Source organism: Lepidochelys kempii, chromosome 8 (assembly GCF_965140265.1).
Source record: "Lepidochelys kempii isolate rLepKem1 chromosome 8, rLepKem1.hap2, whole genome shotgun sequence".
Classification (NCBI taxonomy): Eukaryota; Metazoa; Chordata; order Testudines; family Cheloniidae; genus Lepidochelys; species Lepidochelys kempii.
Genome location: NC_133263.1, coordinates 36,872,808 through 36,894,069, shown reverse-complemented (window position 1 = coordinate 36,894,069; position 21,262 = coordinate 36,872,808). Strand labels below are relative to the sequence as shown.

Sequence of the window (21,262 nt, the reverse complement as noted above, 5' to 3'; positions counted from 1 at the left end):
GCTTTGGAGCAGGGACTTGAAATGTGGCAGGGAGGGTCGCCCTGGTGTCAGAAACGGGTGTGTTTTACCAGCCGCCAAAGTTGGCCCAAGTTCTGTAAGTCCTGGGAAAATCACAGTTCACACACGCTCAGTAGTGGTTTCCTAGAGTCTAGCACCTAAATTCTCGAAGGATTCCAACTGCACTGAGCACGCTCCATCCCCACACCATTCATATGTGCTGACCAGACTGCACATGCTCTGTCCCCTGAGAGCAACTGAACGTGTAATGCTGTCTCTCTGTGCTTGGTGCGCCTCCTGCTGCAGCACGGAAGAGAAGGACCCTGCCTGACTTCAGTGCAGAGGAGTAGAGTGGAGGAAGGAGAGATAAGAGTAGAGGAGGGACAGGGAAGAGTCAAGAGACAGATCTCAGAAGTGAGCCCAACTCAAAGAACTAAAAGGACAATAAATTAACCAGGGAAAAGGGTCACAAATCAAAAGCAGCTACGAGTCTCTAATCAGAACCTTTCCACTAGCAGATTCTCACCGTGAAATCCAGAAATCAAAGCAGAGCCATACAAGACTGGCAGCTCGCTGATCCCAAACTGGGAGAAGACAGTAGGAGACCCCATGTGCAATGGAAACCCAGAGATAAGTGATTGTGCAACCAACCTGACAGAGGAGAGACTGAAAATTAGAGACATTTCTGCCCCACACCTCCTGATTGTGAGGCCTGTTGGAGTGGCTGCCTCACACCATCCACTAGCAAAGGACTTTCATCAAGATGTGGAGGAGGTAAAAAACTGCCTGACTGTGGGACAAAGCGAAGAAGCACGGAGAGCATCCCAGCTGTGCACCATGAGGTCATCCCTTCAGCACAAAGCCCAGCTGTGAAGAGGGCGATGCGGTCAGCGCCACGCCAGAGTGGGAGAGGAGGCTGGCTTGTCTTCCCAGGAGATGCTCCGTAGCTCAGCGCAGTGGGAGCAAAGTGGCTGGATGCCCAGGCTTATGTCACAGACACACCCGAGGGCAAGGAAATCCCTGCATCAGGAGACCACAAGAATTTGTCCCGTTGCTGAGAGCTACAATGGTGGAGCTGGGCTCTTCCCAGATCCTGAGATTTCCCTGGGCTGGCATGTGGCCACGTGGGGTCTGGGTTATTCTGCAGCTGTACTGAGAAGCCAGACAAACAATAGAGTGAAGGTTTATGAAGAAAATAGCCGTGTCCTCTCCCCACTCTGGTTCAGAGGAGAAGAGGGTTTGACAGTCTTTGGGAGTTTGCTGACAGATAGGTCCTGCTAAGAGTGTCTCTAGGAGTTTGGCTGGGAGGGGATGGTGCAGGGGGAGCAGGAGGTTCCTGGCTTCCATAGAATTGGGGTTGAGGGGTTGGGGAATGGACCGAGGCCTCTAGTGTTCTGCTGAGCCCCTGCCTCACACGGCCACAGCAGACAATTCTCCTCTCCCCCCTGGGAACAGGAACACCCACCCTGCAGAGAGTTGTGTTCCTCCACAAAGAACTGGCAGATCGAGACTGGGGAGCATGGAGGGGATGGACCTGAAGGACGTCTGAGTCCATGGGAGACACTGGGCAGATCAATGCAACAGGCAGAGAGAAATTAGCAGTAGCAGAAAACAAGCCCAGCACAGTTCTGATGGGACTCAGGATCTATCACCACATTGACTCCCCCTGCTCTCAGTGCACAGGAGACCGCCACTGGACTGGGGGGAAGGGCTGGAGTTCAGTGTTTCCATGAGGGTCATGACCGGGCAGGCTGGTGCCTGCTCCGGATCCCCGCAGGGGACAGACAGCTGCGCTCTCCGGCTGAGCTCACACCCAGGCTGAGATGCCTCCTACATGCAGATGGGACCCTGGCGCTGGGGCCTGTAACACTTTAGTTACTGATACGACTCTCCCCCTTAACTCTGTCTGAGCACCCAACCTTGTATCTGGGGCCTGCAGTGAGTCCTAAAAATGCCATATCTAGTTGGCAGCCGGTATCAAGTGGAGTACCCCAAGGGTCGGTCCTGGGGCTGGTTTTGTTCAATATCTTCATAAATGATCTGGAGGATGGTGTGGATTGCACTCTCAGCAAATTTGCGGATGATACTAAACTGGGAGGAGTGGTAGATACGCTGGAGGGGAGGGATAGAATACAGAAAGACCTAGACAAATTGGAGGATTGGGCCAAAAGAAATCTGATGAGGTTCAATAAGGATAAGTGCAGGGTCCTGCACTTAAGACGGAAGAACCCAATGCACAGCTACAGACTAGGGACTGAATGGCTAGGCAGCAGTTCTGCGGAAAAGGACCTAGGGGTGACAGTGGACGAGAAGCTGGATATGAGTCAGCAGTGTGCCCTTGTTGCCAAGAAGGCCAATGGCATTTTGGGATGTATAAGTAGGGGCATAGCGAGCAGATCGAGGGACGTGATCGTTCCCCTCTATTCGACATTGGTGAGGCCTCATCTGGAGTACTGTGTCCAGTTTTGGGCCCCACACTTCAAGAAGGATGTGGATAAATTGGAGAGAGTCCAGCGAAGGGCAACAAAAATGATTAGGGGACTGGAACACATGACTTATGAGGAGAGGCTGAGGGAGCTGGGATTGTTTAGCCTGCAGAAGAGAAGAATGAGGGGGGATTTGATAGCTGCTTTCAACTACCTGAAAGGGGGTTCCAAAGAGGATGGCTCTAGACTGTTCTCAATGGTAGCAGATGACAGAACGAGGAGTAATGGTCTCAAGTTGCAGTGGGGGAGGTTTAGATTGGATATTAGGAAAAACTTGTTCACTAAGAGGGTGGTGAAACACTGGAATGCGTTACCTAGGGAGGTGGTAGAATCTCCTTCCTTAGAGGTTTTTAAGGTCAGGCTTGACAAAGCCCTGGCTGGGATGATTTAACTGGGAATTGGTCCTGCTTTGAGCAGGGGGTTGGACTAGATGACCTTCTGGGGTCCCTTCCAGCCCTGATATTCTATGATTCTATGATTCTATGATACATCAGGATGTGACTCATGCCAATGCAGCATGGCTCTCTGTCACCCTCTAGTGGTGAGGCCATGTAAGTGCTGCAGGAGCATCCTCACAAGTACATTCCTCATATCCCTTTCCATGTGGACATGTGCTGTGTTTGCTACACAGACATTATACAGCAGGGAGGACATGGGACAATTGCTCCAGTCACATATGGACCACAGTGAAGGCCTCACCCTATAGGGACTGTGCTATTGTTGGCAGGGCTGGATACACAAAGGGGATGGCTCTGTTAATGAGGGGATGCCCTGTACTACCATCACCTTTCTGGTAATAACCCGACCCCCAGAGGATGGGAGTTTTCAGGAGTTAATCAAGAGCCCAGAGGGGCTGACTGACCCATTGCTAGAGTCACAGTTGCTGGAAAGCAGGTTCATCCAAACTATTTGGTGATTCCCTGGGCCTGGCTCCTACAGTCCCCAAACTCAGGACTGGTTCACACACAGAACAAGAGCCACATTCTTCAGGGAATTCTCTGCAATCAGTATTTCACCCAACTCAGTCTAACCCATGTCAAGGTGTGGGTCTGCTCTAGAAAGTGACAGTCCCATGTGTACTGAGCCTCACTGAAACCATGTCCCATTTACTGAGTTCACACGTAAAGAGATTCTGTCCCTAACTGACAGCCCTACACACTCATCCTGGGATCGGAGAGTCAAGCTGGGTTTCGTCCTTCTCATACACCATCGTCAGTTGTAAAAATCCTGCAGGCCAGATTCTGCCCCCTGTTATGTGCTGCCATACAGACCTACCCTCAGGGACATTTGGTCAGCCCCTTCACTGTTGCTGGCATTGGGCAGGCAGCTGAGAGCCAAAGGCAGCCTTGTACTCAGTTACCAGCACTGCGGATGCTGCACCAGTCAGCACACAGCCCAGCTCCCTCCCTTGCAATGGTGCTGGCCTGCAGGGCTCACACAAGTAAGAAGTTGTACTGTTTGCCACTGCATGGGGAAGGAGTGACTGATATGCCCAGGGAAGCAGCTCTGTTTGATCAGAGGGGGCCATTTGGCATTTTCTGCCATAGATACGACTGTTGATTCTCTCCATGCTTCACTTTCGTCCACCCTTGACTCTTTTGTTCCCGTCTCCCTTCACAAGGTCCCAGACCTCCCAGCCTCCAGCCCTGGCTCACCCCCAACATCCACCTTGTCTGTTTCTGCTCTCGTGCTGCCAAGCAACTCTGGCCAAAATCTCGGAACCAGGCTGACTTCCTCCACTACGGATTTGTTCTCTCTTCCTCCAGTTCTGCTGCCTTCCCAGCCAAATGCCTCTAATTCTCCACGCTGACTGACTCTCACTCCACAACCCCAGCCCCCTTTGACACCTTCCTCAAACCCTCTCCCCCTCCTGCCTCCACTTCTCTCTCTGCATGCGCTCACTCACTTCTTCAAAGAGGACACTGACAAAATAGTTTTGATTACTGCAACACAGGGGCTATGGAAGCTCCCTAAAAGTGGCCCTGCCCTCCCATGCCATCCCTTCCCCTGCCCTCACGCCACCCCTTCCCCCTGAGGCCCTGCCCCCATGCTGCCATTCCCCCTGCCCCGAGTCCCTGTCCCACCCCTTCCCCCAAGGCCCTGCCCCCACTCATTCCTCTATGCCTCCTTCCCCCCATCACTTGCCCTTACGGACAGTAAAAAATGATGGGGCCTTGGCCCCCTCCCCCACATTCCAGCACCCCTGCTGCAACATCCTTTCCTTTGGCTTTGACCAATGCAACCTTGCCCTGCGCCTATCTATTCAAAACACTGCTGCAAAGATCATGTTTTACTTTGACCATATCACTCTCCAATTTGCATCTCTCTGCTGGCTCCCCTCTCTCCCCCACACCCAATAGAAGATTTCAGAGTAGCAAGTCTCTAAGGTGCCACAAGTACTCCTGTTCTTTTTCCAAAAGAAGATGTTAATCTTTACTTTTGAGTCCCTTCCTGGCCCGTTCCCACACTCTGGCTCATCTCTCATACATCACTGAGATGGTCACCCCCATCTCTGATGGGCCCAAGCTGCCAAGCTTCATTGCCCCCTGGTTAAATTTTCAAACAAGCCCCTTCGTGCTTTCTCCCCTGCTGCCCTCATGCTTGGGAGGTGCTCCCCATAAACATCTGCAAAGCTACCTCACTGTCCACCTGCAAATGCCTCCTTACATCTCTTCGTTGCCGTACTGCCTGCACAAGGCTTAACAACAGGCAGTCGGCTGGTATACAGAGACCACCCAGCCTGTCATGCTGACAGTATTGTCTCGTTGTTTCCTTATGTTCCCCATCAGTCTGAATTCTGCCTCTTGTCTCTTGTCTCAGTCTGTCAGCTCTTTGCGGCAGGGACTGTCTTTGTGTCCTGTGTCTGTACAGCACCTAGCGCCTGGTCTGTGCCCGTGGCTCCTGGGTGCTAGCACAATACGAATAATAACACCAGTTCCTTTTCGGAGGGGACAAGCACTGCAGAACTGCTGCTTTCTAAGACCTGTTCCAATGCACAGAGCTCTGTCCCAGCACTACTGACAGAAACATGCAGCCGCCCGGGCAAACGGAGATGCAGGGACCCTCCCAGCCTGCTCCTACCTGTGCCAGACGAGTTACAGATGCAGCCATAGAGGGTGACATCATTGATCTTATAATCCCAGTTGACGGGGAAGCTGCCCGCCAAACTCAGCATCTTCTTCACGGCATCATAGATGAATATGAAGCTGATGAGGGCACAGAAGCCTTCTTCAGTGAAGCGGGTAAAATACTGCACCAGGTAACTCGCTTCGGTGGCCACCAAAATCAGTCCGAAAAAGGCCACCCAGAGGCCAATCCAGAGGCGGAATTCCAAGTAATCCAGGCTGTAGTCTCTGGTGAAGGGATGGGTCCAAGTGTTTCAATGAATCAGTCACGCACAGAACATGACACTTAACTCTAATCGCTAAGGCTATGATTTAGTCATGGGTATTTTTAGTAAAAGTCATGGACAGGTCACGGGCAACAAACAAAAATTCACGGCCCCTGACCTGCTGTGGGGGGGCCCGGGGCCAGCGGCACCAGCTGCCAGGGGCTGTGGACCACGGCTGCTCTGGCCAGCTGGCCAGGGACCACTGCCAGGGTCAGAAGACCACAGCTGCTCCGGCTGGGGACCGCAGCTGCTCCAGACAGCCAGCTGCCTGGAGACTGCTGGCCAGGGCCGTGGACCATGGCCGCTCCGGCTGGCCGCCTGGGGAGTATCGCTGCTCTGGTTGGCCTACCCAGGGACTGCTGGTGGGGGCTGCAGACCGCAGCTGTTCCGGCCGCCCGCCCAAGGACCACTGCCCAGAGCCATGGACTGCAGCTGCTCCAGCCAGCCTCCCGGGGACCGCTGCCAGGGCTAGTGGACTGTGACTGCTCTGGCCGGCCTCCTGGGGATCTCTGTTGGGGCCAGCAGACCATGGCTGCTCCGGCCAGCCTCCTGGGGACCGCTGCCGGGACCAGTGGACCGTGGCTGCTCCGACCACCCCAGGACAACTGCCATGGGCCACCAGAGCAGCAGCTGGTGTGGCTGTCCCCAGGGACACTCCAGCAGCAGCCCGTGTGGCTGTCTTGGGGGCCACCTGAGCAGCTGGCCCCGGATCCAGCTGCTTGGGCGGCCCTGGGGTCAGCCACACTGGCCCCCGCAGAAGTCACGGAGGTCGCGGAAAGCCGTGGAATCCATCACTTCCATGACCTCCGTGACAGATACGGAGCCCTACTAATGGCTAATAGCAGCATGCTCTGCCTGTCTTTAGTGCCACCTGGCCAATGACCTCAGTGTGCTGGATGGAGCTCATAGAATCACAAAAATGCAGGGCCTTGAGAGGTCATCAAGTCCAGCCCCTGCGCTGAGGCGAGACCGGGGAAACCTAGACCAGCCCTGACAGATGTTTGTCTCACCTGCTCTTAAAAACCTTCAGTGACGGGGTTTCCACAACTTGGCTTGGAAGCCTGCTCCAGAGCTTAACTACCCTTAGAGTTAGAAATTTTTTCCTACTGTCTAACCTAAATCTGCCTTGCTACAAATTAAGTCTATTACTTCTTGTCCGACCTTAAGTGGAATGGTGAACAATTGATCACATCCTCTTTAGAACAGCCCTTAACAGATTTGTAGACTGCTATCAGGGCCCCCCAACATGGGCAGCAGGTATAATAGGCCAGGGGAGGCTCTGCCTCCCCTGGTGCTGCCGTGGCCACCGGGCTTTTGGGGGCAAGTTTTTGATTTATTATGCCCCATGCGGGTTCTGGGGCGGCTGAGGAGGTGGTATGTGTTATTCAGCTTCTTGGTAATCAGTAATCTCTCTGGACTGAGTAGCAAATACCATCTCTTTAGCTGCCCCAGAACCTGCATGGGGCATAGCAAAAGCTTCTTCTGGACCAGAGACACTTTGCCCTGGGCAGCTTGGGGTCTGGAGAGGGGAGGTGCAGCGCAGCTGCTGCTGGCTTGGGACTCCTCCAGGCAGGTGGGAGTGGGGCCTCGGGGCTTCAGTCAGCCTGGGGCTCCTCTGGCCAAGGGTGGGGGCACTCAGAGCTCCTCTGGGCACTGCGGGGGAGGTTGGGGCTCCTTCGGGTGCGGGGGAACAGGAGATTTGGGGCTCCAGATGCAGGGTGGGGGTGAGCAGAAGGGGCGGAGCCGGGGCTAGCCTCCCCAAAGGGGGGCTCCAGCCACCGACCAGGCCCCCCAAGTCTTCTTTTCTCCAAACTAAACATGCCCAGTTTTTAACCTTTCCTCACAGACCAGGCTTTCTAAACCTTCTGCCAGTCTTGTTGCTCTCCTCTAGATTCTCTCCAGTTTGTCCCCATCTTCCCCAAGATGTGGCACCCAGAATTGGCCACCGTACCCCAGCTGAGGCCCCCCCAGTGCTGACTAGAGCAGGACAATTATCTCCCACGTCTTACATCTGACACTCCTGTTAGTACCTCATGACAGCCTGTCAGGCAGCTGAGCATCATTAGCCCCCTTCTACACATTGGGAAACAGAGCCCAGAGAAGCGAACACTAACAGACATGCCCAAGGTGATACTGTGCAACAGTAGCAAGATTGGGAATAGACCCCAGCTCTCCCCACTCCGAGGCTGTGTTTGAGTCCCCAGAGCGATTTCTAATGCCATGGCCATCGCACAGAGATATGGAGCACAATTCTGAGGTCAGCGGTGGCTGAGGCAAGCTCAGCACGTCTGCTAACTCCAGCTCACTGCTCCAGGCCTGGCCGTGAATCCTGCAGGAATCATTTCTCTTGCGTGATGTTGGAACTGGGGTGTGAGATATGAGTCCCTGGGCTCTTCACTGGGAGACTGACCAAGTGGTGGGGGCCGGGGGTGAGGGCTGGTCTTGCTGGGAGGCTGGAAACAAGGGGGTTCTCTTCAGGTGATGCCAGGGCCGAATGGAGGATTAGCTCTTTCCCAGAGTCACAGCAGAAGCCCTCCCTCTCCCCTAGCACAGCAGTACCCCCAGTGGCCCAACAGATCCCTTAGAAAACCAGCCAGGCCTAAAGTGTTAAACACCTGGGATTAGTCAGTATCCAAAGAGGTGCAAGTCTCATTTGAAGCGGACAGAAAGCTCACTGGACCCATTCAGGGCAAGGGACAGGCTTGAGACAGGCCTTTACTCACTTGCTAAAGGAGAAGAGGAGCCGTTCGAAGACTAGGACGGGGCCAGTGCTACTCAGGATGGTGAGCGGCTGGCCAGCAAAGAGACAGAAGACTGCTCCAGCAACAGCGGTGCCCAGAAAACTCTCCAGCACTCCCTGAAACACAGGGAGAAACCCCATGAAGCATGAGCCGTTCAGAAAGGCACAAAGTAAGAGTTCCGTCAGAGGAGACCGGTGTCACTTTACAGTAGCCAGGTGGCACTGTTACACACAGTGCTAGTTTGGTTTGTCTGAATTGGTGAGCAGCTGCACCTGGAGAAATGTTTGCTGTCAGGTGTGGTGCAATTCTCTTTAGAGTCCCAGCAAATCTTCAGTAACTTCAGCTCTGCCTAAGGAAGCAGGATTGGGTGGCTCCCAGTCCTCTACTCAGACTGGTGGACCACATCTCAAAACAGAGGCACCATCAGGAACTCAAGTGCTCTGAGATCTCCAGATGAAAAGCTCTAGCTAAATGCTACCTATTGGCATTACTGAACACCAACTGCCCCGTCTCCTCCACTCTGTTATTAATATGGCAGCTGGCACCTGGTTTACTTATGATTCACTCAGCCACAATTCACTGGCCACAATGTCCATCAGAGCAAGAAAGACAACGACATTGCTACAGAGGGGATGACACGTCACCATGGCACAGGCAAAGGGGCGTCACGCTGGAGGCTACCACAGACCTGCATGTTATCGGTAGCATCTCCCAGCATGCCACCAAAAGTAATTGCATTGGTAACAGTCGCCAGGTAGATATAGAGAATAGCCGAAAAGCACTGGACGTTCAGGGCATCATAGAAGTCGCTCCAGTACCAAGGGGCCTTCCTCCGGATGTCGTTTACCAGCCCTCCAAATAACCTGCAGACCAACATGGAAACAAGGAGATTCATGCCAGAGAGCAGGACTCCTCCACACCAGTCACTCTATACTGTACAAGCAAGATCCCCTGCTTAGCCAAGGCTGACCTGAGAGAGCTCTGCAGGAAAAATCCTAGAACAGAGCTATTTTCTCTCCTGAAGCAACAGCTTCAAGGAAGCTACCAAACCCAATGCTACCTTGCCCCCTAGTGGCTGGCCCACTTGAGGGCCTATTTTAAAGCAGATATTGACACCTTTTGATGTGCAGACCAGAGAGAAATGCCAGAGATGGGCTGAGCCCAAGCCCCCCTGAATCCCAGGGTCAGGTCTGAGTCTGCAGCTGTACCAGGCAGATATGAACACTGACTCCCAGCCCCCAACACCCTGGAATCTGAGAGGTTCAGATTCAGGTCCATATTTTGAAATGCCAAGTTCCGGACTGTTAGTTCGCATCAATTCTGGTGTGCACCAGATCTCAAGGGTGGAGACAGAATTTGGATCCAGGGGTTTGGTTCAGGCCAATCTCTATTGACCGGAGGTCATTGTTTACCTTGGGGACTACAAGAAAAGCTTGTCAAGCCCTGTCAGTGCTATTTCTTTCTTATCTGTAACCGAGTTGCTCTTCAAGAACCCTGTCAGAACCAGGCCCCATTGTGCGAGACACTGTATGAACATGAGGTTGGCCCCTGCCCTACAGAGCTTAGAGACTCACTTACTGAAATGAAGTCAGGATATGCCTCGCTCCATATCTTCTAAATATCCCCAGGAACTGAACCCTGGTCTTTTATTTGCCTGTCTGGAGCAGCCCCAAGATGAGACACTGGCCTAGGAATGTATTCTGGGTCTCTGATGTGCTGCCAGGAGAATCTCCACCCCAGGGTCCGGAAAACAAGAGATCAGGGCCAGAAACCCAACTCAGGTGTCTCCTGCGGTTCTCCAGAGCCGCCAGCGGCTACCAATCTGGCAGTGAGAAACCAGGCCTAGGAATGCACCTGTGTCTACTGTGTGCCAGCACAGAGCACTAACTACAGGGCCCCCAGCTCCAGGCTAAACTGAGCCCTGGTTAAGCGGGCCCCAGTCCACTGACTCAGGAGAACTGCAACTACTTATGCCAGGGCTGACTCTAGCTGATTTTCTTTAAGGCAAATGTCTGTAACCTCCCTGGGCGGGCACTTACCTTCCTGTTCTCTGCAGCTCCTCGCTGACAGGCTGGTGCCCATGGGTATATCTGTCGTCGGCTGCAGACATGTTCCCTTTGCAGTGAGATTTCCATTCCCGGAGGTGCCTGGAGATCCTGAAACAACAAGAGAAACTCAAGTCGGAGGTTTCAGAGTAGCAGCCATGTTAGTCTGTATCCGCAAAAAGAAAAGGAGGACTTGTGGCACCTTAGAGACTAACCAATTTATTTGAGCATAAGCTTTCGTGAGCTACAGCTCACTTCATCAGATGCATCTGATGAAGTGAGCTGTAGCTCACGAAAGCTTATGCTCAAATAAATTGGTTAGTCTCTAAGGTGCCACAAGTACTCCTTTTCTTAAAGTGGGAGGGTGTCAGCCTAGAACCATCCACATTAACGAAACCCAGCCTAGTTCCTTGGGCGATTTTTGGTATTGAAACCTCAACCCCACTGCTCTCTGGGAGTCTCAGTACAGCTGATCCTTCCACTTCCGTCCCCAGAGGAAGCTGCATCTCAGTGGTCCAGATATATGGGAGAGGGAATACACAGAAATGGGAAGTAGTGGCGGGATACTAGTTTTATCATCGAGCGGAGCGTAGGGTCTAGAGGCCAGGTTGTGGCCACGCAGAGCATTTAAGTTTTAAACCACGACTTGGAATACTTTGCAGCGATGCAGAGAGCCTTTCCCGCTGAGAACACCCTGCCACTCCAGCTGGGCAGCGCAGCTCTGGGCCTGACAGCAAGAGAACCTTGCAGAGCTTAGCCACGGGGATGGGATACAGGGACCGAGGGGGAGCACCTCAGTTAACTGGGTCCCACCCCACCCCATTCAGGGCTGGAAGGATGGTGAACTGACCTCAAATTGACTCCACCTGGGTGACCTGCGGGGGTCACCCTGGGAGCTCTGCCTGACACATGAGCCAATGCAGAGCCTGGCGTGTCAGTGCCATGTGCTGCTAGTGACCTGCCCCACCTGGAAGGTGTGTTTCCTCTGCACAAGCTGAAGGTTAGCCCCATGGAGAGTGCATTGGAGGAATCACACGTGCAGGTGACAAAGGGCAGGGCACTTGTGAGGGCCATAATGTCCTGCCCAACTTTGGATGGGCAAAGACACTTAGAGCCATTGCTGCTGTCTGAGGCTACCAGAGCATGCCCCAGTGGTGAGGACTGCATTGGCAAAGGGTGGACATTCACCCCAACAGATGGCGCAGGCAGAGCCCCCACAAGATGCTCCCTGAGGCTGCCAACCTCACATCCACTCTCTGGACTGCCCTTCAGTCAGTTTGCTCCCTTGTCAGCCCTGTCACCTTGGATCCCTAAGGTTACATCTACACTGCACACCACATGCAGCAGCATGCAGGGCATGTGTAGCTACACACTGCAGTGAAAACCAGGCTGCGTCCACACTGTGGGGCACAGTTACATGGGTCAGTGAAAGGCTCTGGCAGGGGGAGGCAGCGGGGAACAGCTCAGCAGCAGGAAGCTGCCGAAGCCTTTCCCCGCTGACTCTCCCTGCCATGGCTTTTACCCGATGCCAGAGCCTTTCACTGCAGCAGCGGGGAAAGGCTCCGGCAGCTCCCTGTGGCGGGGAAAGGCTCTGGCAGCGGGGAGGCAGCTGCGGGACATGACACTGTCAGTGTGAATCTGACTGCTGCTGCTCCGAACGCTCTGCATAGCGTCAGCAGAGCGGGGGCTGGATTTGAATGCCCTGCACCAGGGGAAGGAGGGGGAATTTCAGAGCCAGAGCTCAGCTTTGTGCCTCGGGCCCAGCTCTGGTCTTTAGTAAAAGAGCCCCCGAAAGCTGCTGGGTTCTCCTGCTCTGGTACCTCTTGTGTGGAGAGGGCAGGCACTTTGGCGGAGGGATTCGGATGGTCGGGTCCCATTTGCCTGGAGGCAGCACAGTCAGTTCATCCAGAAACTCATCAATCCCTGCAACGAGGTCTTCTCTGTCCTGAGCCTGACAGGCAACCCTCTGGAAGAGCTGGAGGGAAACGCAGTTACATTATCCAGTGAATCCCTGTGCACGACCACTGGCTGAGATGAACGCTAAATGCTTCAGCCCAGCACAGGGAACTGCTAGGACTGATTACAGGTTTCTGCTAATGCTAGATGGGGTAAGGATCCTTCCCACCCTATGTGCCCTGTGTGCTAAGTCAGCCTCCCGCCATTGGGATTTTCAAATGGGGTTTCCAAAGGAACCTGAGCGAGTTCCAGGCCCAACTCCCATTGCATTTCACTGGGATTCAGACTCCTAACTCCCTTAGTCTCTGCAAAGCACAGCCTTAATATCATCGCCATCTAATCCTTGGGAAGGGCGAAGGAGAACAGTGGGCTGATCCAGTGCTGACCCATTTCTCCATCCTTCCAGCTTGGGACCTACAGAAGAGGATCAGAAGGTTGGCGGTGGGGTGAGAATGAGCTCCTATTGGCTTCGCCTATGAAGACTGGCCCCCTGGCTTTCCTCAGAGATGGTGCCAACGTCTAATACTGATACTCCATACAGCTGCTAAATCTCCCACCCACAGCACCGTCTCCGAAACATGGGCTCACCTCGTCCGTCAGTACCGTGGCCACGGCCCTTCCAATCTCATGGTAGGCTTTCACTTTGGCTCTGGGGCCCAGGAGGATAAAAAGAAACCTAGGGAGAACACAGAAACAGTGAGAAATGCCCCCACTTCTGAAGTGAGCTCTCCGAGGGCCAAGGACACACCACCTCTCTAAATTGGCTGAAAGAGCTCAGTCACCTAGGGTCAGTGAGGGGCTGTGGTACCAGAAGGCTTGGAGAGATTGGGGTAAACGTATTGCCCTTTGCCTCAGCCTTGCCATGACCAGTCGGTGGGACTCGCAAACGCGCCCCGCCCCCATCCCAGTCATTTCATGATAAAACTCATGGTGAAGTTGCTGGCAGCAGCTGGCCATTGACTTCCAGTGCTGTGGGCTTTTGCAAATCACGCTCAGCATGTGCAAGGTAAAGACACCCTGGTGTGAGGCACCGAGATTCAACACTGTTGAGAGTAGGGGGTTTGTCACTAGATCAGTCTCTTCATCTAGGCGTTTACACTGCTCCCATCCCCATACCATCTCCGTGCCGATATTCCCCACCTGGCACATCCTGCAGCCCATGTCCCCTTTTAGCAGGAAGGGCCCCGCTGCTGACTGCATGCAGTCAGGCTCTCCATCACAGCAGTTGGGAGGTGGGACAGAGCAAGTGTCAGTCTTCGGAGAGCATGTAGATGACTGGGAGATCCCAGAGTCCAGGCAGCAGATTGGCTCATCATATGCTGGTGCCAAAGCCCCTGCAGTGTGGGGCTCAGCTGTGATAAAGCAGCAGAAATTCTGCTAAATCAGGGTCTGCCCATTCCCAGCTCCCACAGTGCTGCCAGCTGGCTTCCCAGGAGCCCTCTCCACGGTGTCTCCTGCCGCAGCCCAGAGTCCAGCTGACAAGTGCAATCTGAGATGTAGAGTCTTAGACTCATGCTGGGGATGCCCCATCAGAACCCAGCTGGTCCACCCCCTTGAGGGCCAGTGCAGGGTTATTCCCACTGTCTACAGTCCAGAGCTTTGCCCAGCAGCAATGAAGAAGCCCTACTAGGTCTCCACTAGCCCACTTCGCAAGGACAAGAGAAGAACTGTTTCCGACACTGTGACAAAATGCAGGCTGCTAGGAGCCCCCAGCAGTTCTGGGTCTGCATTGTAGGTGGGGCTCGCAGCTTATCTGAACAGCAATGATCTGATTATCATCGGGAGAGCGTCCCAACTTGTCCATGTGCTATGGCATTGTCAATGGAGCTCCTGGAGCTGCTGATCCTTAGCAGCCCCACAGTGGACTATGAATGTGTGACACTGACACCAGAGCAGCTGCCTCCAGGCAGATCCTTCATTCGCACTAGCCATTTGCAGTGAGATGGACACAGAGAATTGGGATGAAGGGGTGTTTGCTTTGCTCTGATTTTTTTTTCTTGGATTGGCAGGGGGCAGGCACCGTGATGGCAGAAATGCCACTAAGCACTTATGCCCAGGTCTCCCTGAGTTAGCCACTTCTCAGGACCACAGACCCAGTGCCTGCAGGGTTCGGGTGGGGAACAAGTCAGCACAGAGGAGAACTCTAAGAACCGAACCAATGTATTGTGTACCAAGTTATACTTAACAGATCAGGAGCTGCGGCTCTCTGAGCATCTTTGCAGTGACTGGCTGACAGGCTACAGCTGACAGGCTACTGGTAGGAGCACCTGCAAGGAGCTCTGTCCCTGGGAAATTCAGGGGAGGCTTGGTGCATGGTTTCTGGGGAACTCCTAAGCACTTAGCTAGCAAAGTCTGATCCCGTATCACCAACCCTCAGCCTCACTTCTTTGCTCCCAACCACGGAAGTGACTATGTGATGCTGGAAGGAACTGATGAGACTTGAAAAGGAAGAAGAGGCTCCAGTGCAGTGATCTCTGGTGATGATTACCTGCTGGGGAATGCAACCTCCGTCAAGGCCCCGAGTTTCACGGCCTCCTGCAGTCGGATGAAGGCAATAAATGGCTTCTCTAGGAAGTCCACTTCACCCACAAGAATGTTGGACACTTCAGCCTCGGCTGGGATCTTCTTCTGGAATTGGTTTTTTAGCTGAAATGAAACAGAGCCTCAGTCCAGGACCGGCCGAGCTCGCATTGGTCCCAGATTGCTATTCAGTGTCCAAGGTCTATTTCAAGGACATTCAGTGCTGGTGGAAGGTGTCTGACTGAGTCCTGAAGGCTGAACTATTTCAGAGGAGAAGGGAAGCATGATGCACCCAAACCACAACTCCTCTGAGGCCCTGTGGCATCTCCTCCAAAGCAATATATTTCAGCTTGCAGTTTTCCACCAAAAAGTCATAATTTTCCATCCAGCTCTACTAACGACCCTATGTTCTTTGCCCAAAGCTGGCCTGCCATACCTGCTCCTTGAGGGGTGCCTCTGAAATCTCAGCTCCTGGATCCGACCGGTTATGAGCTTTGTCTGCAATGCAAAGAGAGACACGCTAAAATCAGGAACTGCGGAGGGATGTATAATGCTGCTTTGCAAGGCTTTAACATCAAAGCCAGCGTGTGCCCACTTCTTAGAATTGCTCCCACAGGTGCTCTCTAGCAGGAGGAAATCCACAGACGTTGACATTTACTTTTCAATCAGCAAGTGCACTTATCGCTCGTAGAGATAAGGAAGTAACAGTGCCTGCTTCATTCAGACACTGGCCAGGAAGTGCTGGGTAACACTGCCAGTGAACTGCCTTTTGTGGATCTGCCAATGGACCTGAATCCTGGCCTGTTGCACCTCCCCGGAACGGCTGACCTTCCCCCCACATTCAGCTCTGCTTTTGCACCTCACCCCCTGCTATTCTATTCCTAGAAACCCCACTCAGCTCCACAGTACCCCAACCCCGTATGCCAGTTCTGGGCCCCTACCAGACTCTGCTAATGCACCTCCCGCTCTGCTATTCCAGGCCTAGAAACACCACCCAGCTCTGCATCCCCTCCCTGGCTTTTCCACCGTGGACCCTTCCTTTGCTCTGCAAATACCTTGGCCTGACCGTCAGCCTCCCGTGCTCTTCCAGGCCTGAGCATCCCAAAGATAAGGCTGCCAGCCAGGTAGTTTGGCTTGTGCTAGGTTGTGCTGTGGATTTGTGACATCCTCAGACAGCCTCGAACGAGTCCCTGGGAGTTGCAGTTTGACAGCCTGTCCTCAGTGCTCCCTGCATCTCTCCTCATCCCTTTTCAGAAGATTCATGCTGGACGATATTAACCCAGATGTTTTACAAGCCCAGGGTCCCGTGCTGTTGCAGCCTGGAGCTAGGGACCTCGTGATCTAGCTACACAGGGAAAAGGGAAAGCGAGGGTGATAGCCAAGAGAACACTCACCCCTGCAGCACGCTGCACCGAGCTCAGCCACTATCCTCAGCTGGGACTTGGTGGTGTGGTGCTGGGGGGTGCAAAGCAGCACAGACGTGAGCTTCTTTCTCACCTCTGGCCTCAGGGCGTGAGCATCAATCTGCGTGGCAGTCACCTTCTCTTGAACACAAAATGAAAGCATCAGAGCATTGCTAGCTTCAGCCACATGCAGGCTGCGTCTATGCTCTGGAGCCTGGACTAGCACAGCGATGTCACCGGCACAGCCCTGGAGCACAGGCGCAGCACACGCTGACCGAAGGGGGGTTCCGTTGGTGCCGAGACGTCACTGCCTCCAAGCACGGTAGCTATGTCGCAGGAAGCAGTCTTCCATCGCCATAGCGGGGTCTGCGCTGGGGGCCAGGTGAGCACAGCTGTGTCAGGCAGCTCCCCCTCTGGGCAATAATAATCCTCAATGCTTGGCCTGGCCTGTCTACTGAAACGGAAAGCTCTTTGGAGCAGGGCCTGTTCCTTACAATGTGTCTGTCCAGCACCTGGTGCAATGGGGCTCTGATCTCCGGTGCTGCTGCAGTGCAAAGCCAAATAAAGCCCACCAGGGATGCACCTTGCTAGCAGGTGTCAGTACTTTCATTAAAGGCGCTCCCAGGAGCCCAACCTGTGGCCAGGGAAGGGTATGGCCCAGGGAGGTGACCTTCCCACATTATCCACCTACCCACTATTTGCTTCAAACTGTGAGCATCTAAATCCAGCAGGACCATCCCTTTCTTGATGCATGTCCTTAGCTCAAATAGACTGTGTAAGGAAAGGGCTGTGATGTGGGGTTTGCTCCATCGCTCTCCTCCATCTTCCACCTTCTCCTCAAACTTAATCCACCTGTGAAAAGAGAAAGCCAGAAGGCCGTCAGCGGAGCCGCCCTGGGTTTGAAGGGATAGAAACGCCCAGGGCTGAGCCAGACACATCCACACACGAGCACAGCGGGATTCCCAGAGTGGGAGTGTGTGGCTCTGTCAAGGTAGGGTGCAGGAAGAAGGTGAGCTGTCAGCTATGGGGTCCCATTCACACAACTCGCACGGGGGAAGTGACCAAAGAGATTATTCTGCAGGACCAACTGAAACAGACATCAGAGCCCCAAGAGGCCAGCACGGGGCTGGGGGGGACCAAGTCATCAGAGGCTGAGTCACACACAGGTCTTTCCTGGGGGCGGGATGGCTCGGGGGTCGATAATGGCAGAGCCTCAGGAGGGAAGCCAAGGACTGGCTGGGCCATGGGCACTGAACTAGCCTCTTACACCAAAAGGGAAGTGCCTCCAGATCAGAGCAGAGACGCTGCTTGTGCTGTGGAGAGAGCAGAGCTGGCTCCAGGGCTGTTAGCCAGGCACCTCTTCACAGCACTGAACTTAGCTTTTCTCTTGTAAACACAGGCATTATCTGTTCCTTCTTTAGCAGGACAGGACAGCACAGTGCCCTCTAAGCGCCCTCTGGGGGAGTCCCAGCATGCCCGCAATGCAAACGCCATGCAATCCCCACACGTGTTGCCAGATTCCAAACATTCAAACTCCGACAGCACACAGAGGCTTCCTTTGTATTAAGGCCAATCTGGAAAGCTGCTCTGACGAATGCCAGCTTAGGCTGCAAAATGTGAACAGCGTGACAGTGATCTGCAGAGGGAACAGTGCCAAGTCATTCCCCTGAAGTCACAGGCCCTGACCTCCCTGACTAATGCACAGTGCAGGGGGCCCTGGAGACGGTGTATCCAGCAGAGGAAAGCCCCGAGCTGTTCTGAGAGCCTGGCCCAGCCCAGAACTCAGGTATATGGTGAACTTCTCCAGATAAGTGCGGCAGCATTGGCCAGGCTTTGGGGATCCTCTTCTTGTTTTCTGAATGTAGAAAAACCTGCAGCCCCATAAACTCCCGAGCCACGTGTTCCAGGCTCCAGGAGCTGGGGAGGATCAGCCCAGCAGCAGCAGATTTGTACCCTCAGGAAAGAGACCCCATGTTCTTGGGGCACTGGTCCCAGTTTACCAGACTAAGGCCCAGATTCAGCAATGAGTCTCCGATGGGGCAGCGTACCCCTTCCCCCACCCTCTCACTAAGTACATGATTCCAGTTCAGCCTCCTTCTGGACTCCCTCAGACACCCTCCAGATACTCACAGATCCCCTCTGAACTCTGCCCCTGGAGGTTAAGGGATCCATGCTGGTGACAATCCAGGAGTTCAGTTATCTCTGTGCTGATGACTTGCAAATCTGTCCCTCTGCCACTAAACTGTCTCCTTCCCTCCACTCACCTCAGCCTGTGGCTCTGACATCTCCTCCTGGATGTGTGGTCATCACCTGAAACTGAGCTCCTTCCTTTCCCTCCCAAACACTCTCCTTCCCTCCTTCTCTGTCCCTGCCAGTCTCACGCCACCACGGCTCCCCATCACTCGGGCCCACAATCTCAGGACTATTTGCGACTCCTTCCTTTCCTCACCCCACTCATCAGGGCCATTTCCAAATCCTGCCACTTCATCCTCCTCAGTATCACAGCCAGATCTCACCTTCCCATCCTCACTGCAGCATCCTTCCGGCTAGTCTCCCACACATCACCCCTTTCAATCCACACAGCATGCTGCCACTAAACTCCTCTTCCTGGCCTGTCAGTCTGATGGCGTAACTGCCCTTTTCAGGAGCTGTTCTAGCACCCGACCCTCACATGGTTTCCAGCAAGGGATGGCAGACACAGGTATGTGCCAGTGACAGCCTAGTTGGTAGTAAAGGGTCTGTTGGACCCATTTGTTTATCTCCCCCTAACAACAGCAAAAAAAGGAAACGCGCCCTTTGCAGCTCATTATATGTGCCCAGTGCGTTTTGCTCTGGAGAATATTTTACTTTTTCTTTGGCTGCCGCCACCCCTGAACAATAGCTGATCGCCCCGCCCTCAGCGTTATTCACCCACTTGGCATTTTTTTGTCACCACAAAAACACTCATGCCAGTGGGCTTCAGGCTTAGTTTGCATGCGTCACAGCAGCATGATCCCATCAGTGGCTTTTCAAAACTGGGACCCAGAGAATAACCCAAACCACACAGACAAAGGTTGCTCAGTGGATGTGAAAGGCAACAAATATAAAGTGAAGGCAGAAAGGGAAAGAGTAGGCAATACACTGCTCGACGACGTACAAACTCTGGAATTGCTGCCTCTCAACATGGCTGGGGCAAGTGGCCTTTTCAGTTTCAAATAATTGCATGTTGACTGAGTAATTTGAAATTGCGTTGGTGGAGGCCCTTTGAGGAACAACCTGCATGTTGGCCCTCAGACGATGGACTAGATGGAACCTAACATCTCTGATTTCAAGCTAGGATACCCAGGAATAATCCTCATGTGTCAGGGTGGAAGCATATTTCCAGCTGGGGCCAGGAAGAATTCCCCCCAGTGAGATAGTATTTCACCACTAGGAGCATCATGGCTATTTTAGATCTTTTTCTGTAGCCCCCTGCATTGGTCTCCACCAGCAGCAGCAGACTAGACTTCCTGGGGCATTGCTCTGCTCTGCTTTGGCAAGCCGCATGCTCCTATATCAGACTGGTGGTCTGCAAAGTGTTGGCCTGTCCCCAGCCCATGAAGGACACATGCTCACAGCCATAGTCTCTTTCCAGGCAACTTTATTTCCCAACATAGGCAAAGTACCAACGTGATTCCTCAGCCCGCCCTGGGCTACAGCTCCCGTCGCCTCTCTTGGTCCCTCCTGCAGGCCTCTTCCTTGCTCTTTCTCCTGAGCACTGCCTCCCTGAAGGTCCTCTTTCTACAGCAGGTTTCCACCGCCTCCCTTCCCACCAAAGACCTTCCTCCTCCTCCTCCTGCTTCTGCTGCCCCTTCGTCCCTGACAGCCTGGGGTTGCCACCCCTCCTCAGCCACCCCTGATTAATGGACAGGGCAGGCTGGCCTTGAGCCCTTAAAGGAGCAGACCACGCTGTTACGTGGTCTCCAATGCACCTCTCTCTGGGCTAGCTCTTGCACCTGAGTGCTTACCTGGCTGTCTGCTTCCACTGCAGGCCGTCAGGGGTGCTGAACAGCTCATTGAGCTGTATGAACAGCACTGGGCAGCTTGCTTCCTTCCCCTCCTCCTTCTGCAACAGGAAGCCAACTCGCCCAGCCGCTGAAGAGACGCTGGAGGTGAAGATGCTTTGGCCAACTGCCTGACAGATAACCACGGAGTTTCTGCTTTGGGGCCCATCTGGGCCTGTCGGGTTGGTGCTTCCCTGAGCCTCCGGAACAGCATCTGCCTCCATGTAAGTGAGAACACCCTCATTCACCTGCACTTTCATTGTGTCAGGTCCCTGCTGCCCCAAATGCCCCTGGCCATCCCTGGACTCCTCCCTTGCCAGTGCCCTGGGTTCCCTCCACGCTCCAGGCTGGGCACTAATTCAGGCAATCCTAGGCATTTTGCTGTTATAAAAGCCCTGAGCCTGTTTAGGCCAGACACAGCCCAACACCTGGGAGCCCAGCCCCAAACAGTGTTATCAAAATAAGGAGGCCAGCTTTGCAAGCACCAGCCCCAGCTTGCTCCTGCCGCCCCATGCTGCCTGCCCCGTCACAGGGGCGGCCTGGCAGCTTTCAGGGCTGAGCCTGCAAAACGCTTGTTTACCATCGTACCGTACCGGAAACCTCAGCCTGCTCCGGATGTGCTGCAGCCTGAGCCTTGGGGTCACGGCGTTGACAGCCTGACAGGGGGGAGCCTTTCCCATCGGGGGAGAGGTTAGGAACCT

At 53.9% G+C, this 21,262-nt stretch overlaps 1 protein-coding gene across 1 annotated transcript in view; it reads right to left on the bottom strand.

The window, feature by feature from the left end:
- SLC4A9 (solute carrier family 4 member 9) overlaps positions 1–20,821 on the bottom strand; it is a 53,074-nt gene extending 32,253 nt beyond the window's left edge. Inside the window, exons 1-11 of the mRNA XM_073358090.1 lie at positions 20,526–20,821; positions 17,231–17,391; positions 16,531–16,680; positions 15,573–15,634; positions 15,105–15,262; positions 13,205–13,292; positions 12,481–12,635; positions 10,655–10,771; positions 9,304–9,478; positions 8,598–8,731; positions 5,565–5,836 (exon numbers count right to left, since the gene is read on the bottom strand). Of these exons, the coding sequence (XP_073214191.1) occupies positions 5,565–5,836; positions 8,598–8,731; positions 9,304–9,478; positions 10,655–10,771; positions 12,481–12,635; positions 13,205–13,292; positions 15,105–15,262; positions 15,573–15,634; positions 16,531–16,680; positions 17,231–17,391; positions 20,526–20,821 (1,768 nt within the window). The remainder of the gene's footprint in view (positions 1–5,564; positions 5,837–8,597; positions 8,732–9,303; positions 9,479–10,654; positions 10,772–12,480; positions 12,636–13,204; positions 13,293–15,104; positions 15,263–15,572; positions 15,635–16,530; positions 16,681–17,230; positions 17,392–20,525) is intronic.
- Positions 20,822–21,262: the final 441 nt, after the last annotated feature.